This window comes from Micropterus dolomieu, linkage group LG10 (genome assembly GCF_021292245.1).
Source record: "Micropterus dolomieu isolate WLL.071019.BEF.003 ecotype Adirondacks linkage group LG10, ASM2129224v1, whole genome shotgun sequence".
NCBI classification, from domain to species: domain Eukaryota; kingdom Metazoa; phylum Chordata; class Actinopteri; order Centrarchiformes; family Centrarchidae; genus Micropterus; species Micropterus dolomieu.
Window position 1 is genome coordinate 28,513,218 of NC_060159.1, and position 6,912 is coordinate 28,520,129.

The 6,912-nt window shown below is 37.9% G+C and overlaps 1 protein-coding gene across 1 annotated transcript in view; it reads left to right on the forward strand.

The window, feature by feature from the left end:
• The window catches only part of LOC123977325 (NACHT, LRR and PYD domains-containing protein 3-like), a 15,896-nt gene extending 13,747 nt beyond the window's left edge, over nt 1–2,149 (forward strand). Inside the window, exons 6-7 of the mRNA XM_046059913.1 lie at nt 1,358–1,404; nt 1,599–2,149. Of these exons, the coding sequence (XP_045915869.1) occupies nt 1,358–1,404; nt 1,599–2,149 (598 nt within the window). The remainder of the gene's footprint in view (nt 1–1,357; nt 1,405–1,598) is intronic.
• The last annotated feature ends 4,763 nt before the right edge of the window (nt 2,150–6,912 follow it).

Below are 6,912 nucleotides of genomic sequence, written 5' to 3' on the forward strand. Positions count from 1 at the left end.
GTATAGACAGACAATAGTGTTTTCTTGCTGCTTGATAGTGTGGATGGCCCAGAAATCACGAGTCTTGCTATAATGAAGGAAGTCTGAATTTGAGTAATTTTTCTTGCGGGAGTAATGTGGCTTGGAGAAGACTGATGACTTCTATCAAACAGACCCACCCTTTCAGTGATGTTTAGTTTGGGAGAATGAAAAACAGTAATCCAAATGGGAGACAAAAAGTTAGTGGTTCCTTTAGCCCCAAATTAAAAAAATAAATGAAACTGAGGACACAAACAAGAGATGGACATTAAAATCTGATTTTGCAAGTTACAGAAATACATTAAATCAAATACAAAATGGACAAAAAAACTGCAACAACCCCTGGCCTAGCCTCTGTAGTTCAACCAAGCCTCAATCATGTGGAAAATAGTTAATGTGAAGCCTGTTAGCGTGATGACAACACATTTTTCTACCATTTTACCTGTTAGGTTTTGTGTTTGGGGGACCCAAGAGTGACAGTAGGTGAGGTAAAAGTTAACAGTGTTTATTTGACAAATGAACTGGAGTTGATGGCTTGTGAAGCTGAAGAGAGCAAGAGGCAGGCATACTTGAAATGGCGTCGTCCGATAGTTGTAGGCTGAAGTGGTTGGTAATGGATGTTGCAAACAGACAGCAACAGAGAGATGAGATAAAAAATGTAAAGTACCATATGACCGCACATATAGGCATAGGTACATAACATTCATTGCTCCGCGCGGACATGAGTGAGGGTGGGGAAGAAGAAGAGGAGAGAGAGTCCTACATGATTCGGTCTGTTCTTGCTGTTCAGCTACTGGCCTGCATCAGGCAGGCAGAACTTAGTCCAGTGGTAATTCTGGACTGTGCATAGAATATGGCCCACAATGGCTGAAATAAACACAGCGATGAGAAAATCAGATCAAGCTGGTCTTCCACAAGATCAGCATTACAATTAGATAAGATGTTCCTTTCTTAATCACCATCATTACCATCATACATCACTCCAGCCAGACAAGAAGGAAAGCAGTATGAAATATGCTGAGTATGGTGCTCCAGGCTGCGATCCAGTCCAGTAAGAAGATTATGCCCTGGGGCTGCTGAAATCTGACCAGACAAGACCTTTCTTTTGGATTTTAATGTAAATTAAATGCTTAGCAATTATCCAGAAAAAAGATGCATCAAGGTGGATCGCACCCCTCTGAAGTGTAATCAACTTTTGAAAAAAATGTAAAGTTTTAACTAAAGTTGGATTGGAAATCTTCACAGACATCTTGTTTGTTGATTTTTCTCTGTCACTTTGACAATGTGCAATATTCCAGTCAGTGAAAACATTCTGGTCTTACTTTGTTTCTTCCTCCAGTGTTGACTATGGGGGAGTGCAGAGACTGAAACATGGTCTGAGGAAGTGTAAGTGTAGATTCAGCTTAATTCAAGGCATTTATTCTCTTAAACCATGCTGACAGGAAATGACAAAATTGCAATCATGAAAATGTTTTCAAATGTTTAATACATCAAGTAGAAAATAGCAAACAATCTCATCAGTTGGTTCGTATCTTTAGAGGATGAGCTCTTGATGTATTGTGTCTTGTTCTCTCCATCAGATTTCTGTGAACTCACAATGGACACAAACACAGCAAACAGGGAGCTCAAACTGTCTGACGACAACAAGAAGGTGACACGTGTGAGAGAATATCAGCCATATCCTGATCATCCAGAGAGATTTGAATGCTTCTGTCAGCTGCTGTGTGGAAATGGTCTGACTGGTCGCTGTTACTGGGAGGTTGAGTGGAGAGGAAATGTTTATATAGCACTTACTTACAGAGGAATCAGCAGGAGAGGAAACCACAATGACAGCAGGTTTGGAATGAATAATCAGTCATGGAGGCTGACCTGCTCTAATGATTGCTACACTGTTTGTCACAATAAAGGAAGAAAAGTCCTCCCTCTCTCCTCTCCCTCCTCCTCCTCCTCCTCCTCCTCCAACAGAGTAGCAGTTTATGTGGACTGGGCTACTGGCACTCTGTCCTTCTACAGAGTCTCTCGTGGCAAACTGATACACCTCCACACCTTCAACAGCACATTCACTGAACCTGTCTACCCTGCATTTGGGTTTGGGGCATATGACTCCTCAGTGTTTTTGTGTCCTCTCTAGGTTGAAGAGTCTCCTCTTTAGATAAACAGGGACACTGCTGATTAAAGACAGCTGCTGAAATGGCATTTAGTCATTGTTTTCAGAGTTTGTAAAGTTTGATTTCAATAATGTGATTTCAATTTTAGTGATGGAGATTGACTTTGGATAATTAGATCAATGATTGTGCATTCATTTGAAAATATTTGTATATTGAGTTGTTTGTTTAAATATTCATTTTGTGATTTTTTTATTATGAAATCTCTTAGTAACTATTACATTCAATACAGTCAGAGGTTTCTTGGAGTTTTGTTATTGAAAACTACCACAAACAACAACTACATTCTTTAACAGGCTTATGCGCACACACATGTACACACACACATACAGACACACATAGACACAAACAAATTTAGGTTGTCCCTGGTAGAATTATTCCTGATGCTTTTCTTTCAGTTACTTATTTAAATTAATTATTATTCCAGTTCTCGTGGCTGTGTTGTGTTGCTTATTTAGTGTGTGTGACTGTTTCTTGTTTTCATTTTTCTCTTAGTTGTCTTAATATGTCAGCTGTTTATTGCTGCTGTTCGGCTAGTTGTCTTTTACTATTATTATTATTTTTATTGTTTGTTGTTGTTGTTTTTCTCCTCCCCAAGCCCCCCTCTCTGTTCTATTGCAGGTTTCGTTGCTTTCTGCAATTGGTGTTTCCCTCTGCTTTTCCCTGTTGTCCCCACCTTCCGTCCCCCTTCTCTTACAGGTGTTGTCCTTTCTCTGTGCTGTCTGTTTGTGCCCCCCCATCCCCGTGTCTGCCCCCCTGTCCGGCCCGGTGACAAATCATTACATAATTAAATAAATAATAAAACAGACAAAGGAGTATTTTAATACTCTCTTGTTAAAGTAAAATCTGTCAGGCACAATATGGTATCCAGGTCATTATACTCTATACCAGGCTGCTGGGCAGGACAGGGTTATAAAAAAAAAAAAAAAAATAAGAACTATAATCATGACTCAAGACATGATAACAACCAAAAATATTTTCAAATCTTTTGTGATCTTTGTCTTGAGTCACACATTTTAAGTCTATCTTCTATGTGAATTTTTATGTGTCATTGTCTTTGGACAAATGCAACAAAGAAATCAAATGAGCATATCAAAATGAGCATATTAAAGTACAGGGCAAATGTGAAAACAAACAAACAAAAAAAAATAAAACTACCACAAAATAGAGAGAACATTATAAAAGATCTTTCCACAACTTTTTCTCAGGAATCAAAGTTTCTACATATTTTGAGGTAACACACTCTTTACTAAATTTTACTCTTTACTTAAGAGAAAGAAGGGAACACTTCTCCCTTTTTTAATTCTGCATTTTTACTTTATAAATTGTAAAATATATATATATATAAATTTCAGTGTTTGTTGTCACTTTGTTTCACAATGAGAATTTAAAAAACAATGCTTGTTTATTCATGGATACCTCTGTAATTCTATGATTTTATTAAAGTCTAAATTTAACAAACTGCATCTTCCTAGGACGTTCAAGTAAGCAGGCGTAATCTCCACCATTCTTGGTTGTTCAATTGTTTTTTAATTCTTATCTTAGAAACAAGCTGAACTAAAACAGATGAAAAACAGTGATACAGAAAATAAGTTTGAAGCATTAAAACATATTAGAGTAGAAACGATTTACTGTTTGTAAGTGTTTGATACAGCTGCTGGTTCACATGTGGTATTACAACTGTTGCAGACAAGTCAGCACATGAAATGTTGAGGCAAAATATAAATCATAAATTACTGTGATGTTTGGATATTTTGTTCAATAAAGGTTGTGAGACAAAAACTCAACCTGTTCGTGTCTGAAGCTGTCGTCCTTCCTCTGAGGATGACCTAATTAGGATGAGTAGCAACAATTTTCCAATATTTTTATATAACAGGTTTTTGAAAAAAATAAAAAGTAAATAGATCTCCTTCCTTGTCCATAACAACAAAAAATAGCAAGGTATCAAATGAAGTACCCTATTGGTATTGGTACCACTTTAAGGGTACTAACCCTAACCCTGTTTGAGACTTTTAAACACAGTTTGAATTTCTGGGTTGTATAGATCCTTATTGACATTTTATTCTCCATATTGATGATTTTCTGCAGATTCCTCCTTAACTCAGATTTTTTCTCGGGATCTCCTTCATGAATGACGGCAAAATGAGATGTGTGTGAGATGTACAGGCGTCTCAGATAAGTCATGTAGCTCAGAAAACACAGAGCTTGTGATTCCTGTGTTAATCTAAATGTTTAATTTGTATGAATGAAAGAGAGACAACCAGTTAAATGCACAGGTGAGGGAGAAACTAATTATTTACTGGTCAAACCACTAAGACAATCAGACAAGCACATGAAGTAAAATATGACAACACTAGGGGCATATTAGATTATAAGCTAAAAAAAAGAAGTAAATCTCACTGAAACACCAAAGCAAGGAACACAGAAACAGAACAACAGAACAAAACTACAACTTAACACAAGACAACTACAAACACACCCAACCAACCCAAACCCTTGACACATTAGTCTTACCGAGAAACAAACTTCCATGTTCCAGTTAAGTATCAATAATTATATATTGTGTATATGTATTTGTTTAGTAAAAATGTTGAATAATAGCTCCAGCTTCTTGAATGTGATATATCTCCTCTCAGTTCTGAGGTCATCTAATTCATTCATTTATTCTAATTTATGTGCCTCTAGGTCACACTTTAGTTCATATGTTCTTATGTGGTTTGTGTCCTCATGCTGGAAAAATCACATGTATCTGGTATAAATAGAAATGGAGAACTTGATGATCTTCTGCTCAGATCATGCCTGATTCTCTTTGACCTGCTGAGTGCTGCTGTTGGTCAGAAATTACTGACAGCAGCTGATGAGGAATAGTTTGTTCCAAGTTTTTAATAGAAAATAAATATGTTAATAAAGTTAAAACTGCACCACCAGAGCTTTATGATCTTGAGATAAACCTTTATACTGTTAATGTTTGGGTCCAGTTTCTCATTCCAAAGTTCAGAGCTGCTCTGTGATCAGACTTCCTTAAAGAACACTTCAGTTTGAAGATGAATACAGCACATTTCACTTCATTTGTTTTTGTCAGTCCCAATTTGAGAGGCAACAATGTGAAATGTAAAAGTTACCTGTTCTGCTGGGGCCATGAAAGGTTCAACACTGTCTCCATTTATATATTATCAAATTGCTTTTTCAATAACGTTCTGCTAAAAGTGGAATCACTGCCTGATATAATGTTTTTTGACTGAAAGAGCTACATTTGTGAAACGCATCAGAGACACAGGGAGGTGGTTGGGGTGATAATAGGGGTACAAAGCATAGGACTTGAAAGACCACGTTCCACATCCAGTGTCCCATATCTGGTTTCTGGTTAGGTTTAGACAACAAAAGCACATTGGTTAAAGTTAGTAGAGTAGTAGTTAAATAGAGGTTTTTTGGTTAAATAAAAGCAAATATTGTTTTTGTATTGCTATTTCATTTTTTGCTAATACATTCAGTATTAACAACAAGTTTTCTTACCAGATCAACAACAACAACATTAACTAATTAACAACATATCCTCATTCAGTTAATAGAAAACATAATCTGGCAGCATTACGTTTCCTTGTAAACATATTTGTTGTTCTTGCGTTCTGTCGGCATTACGTTGCCTACTGGCACTTGGGTCGGGGTCTTCCGCGTTTACATCGCGGTGCATCTGGTCTTTGTTTTTTTGATTTAAAAAAAAAAAAAGAATTATTTTTCCCACCTATATTGGCTACTGGGGTTCTTGCCTGCCTGTTGCTGGGGTAGGTGTGGCACAGTCGTGGCGTCCCACTCTCACTAACAACTACATTCTTTAACAGGCTTATGCGCAAACACATACAGACACATTCACCCACACGCACACAGACACAATCAGTCTCACACATAGACAAAAACAAATTTAGCACTCTGTGTGGGGAACATGACAGCCAGACCAAAGCTCAGAGGTGAGATGAGGATCTCTAACTGTCCAGGACTCAAATCACTCCACCATCATTATTCACTCTCAAAGCTCTGTGTGTGTTGTGTTGAAGCCCAGAGCAGCAGCAGGGACCAGACTCTGCTGGACCTGGACCTGGACCTGGACCTGGACCTGGACCCAGCTGTGTGTCCATGAAAAGTGACTGGTCTATGGGAAATTTTTTTAAATTCAAAGGTGGACGCCACTCTATTGGGCCTGGACCTGGACTCAGCTGTGTATCCATGAAAAGTGACTGGTCTATGGACAAACCTAATGATTTCAAAGATGGACACTGCCCTGGCGATCAGAGATAAGAATGTAAAATGTTTGTGTCTGAACTGTTTCCCCACTGTGACCCATCCACCAATGTGAGCAAGACACTTAACCCTAGTTGCTCCAGAGGTGTGCAACCTCTGACATGTATAGCAATTTAGCGTCAGCTAAATGAATAAATGTAAATGTAAACTGTTCCCAGCTGTGTGTCCATCAAGAGCCACCAGCCCAAGGAGTTTCCTCTTGCTTTTAAAGGTCAACCTTCTTCTGAAAGAAGTGAGTGACATTGCTATGAAATGTTGGCATTTAAAATATTCTTCCTAAAGAACAGTAACAACCAGTGTTCACAAGCATTTCATAAAACTAGGTCACCTATGTAGCATAAACCTGCAATTATTTTTGAAATTGGTGCCCTATGGCCAGAGACAACTGAGAATAAGGCTGAAAAACTCATTATTGACAACTAGAATGCATTGT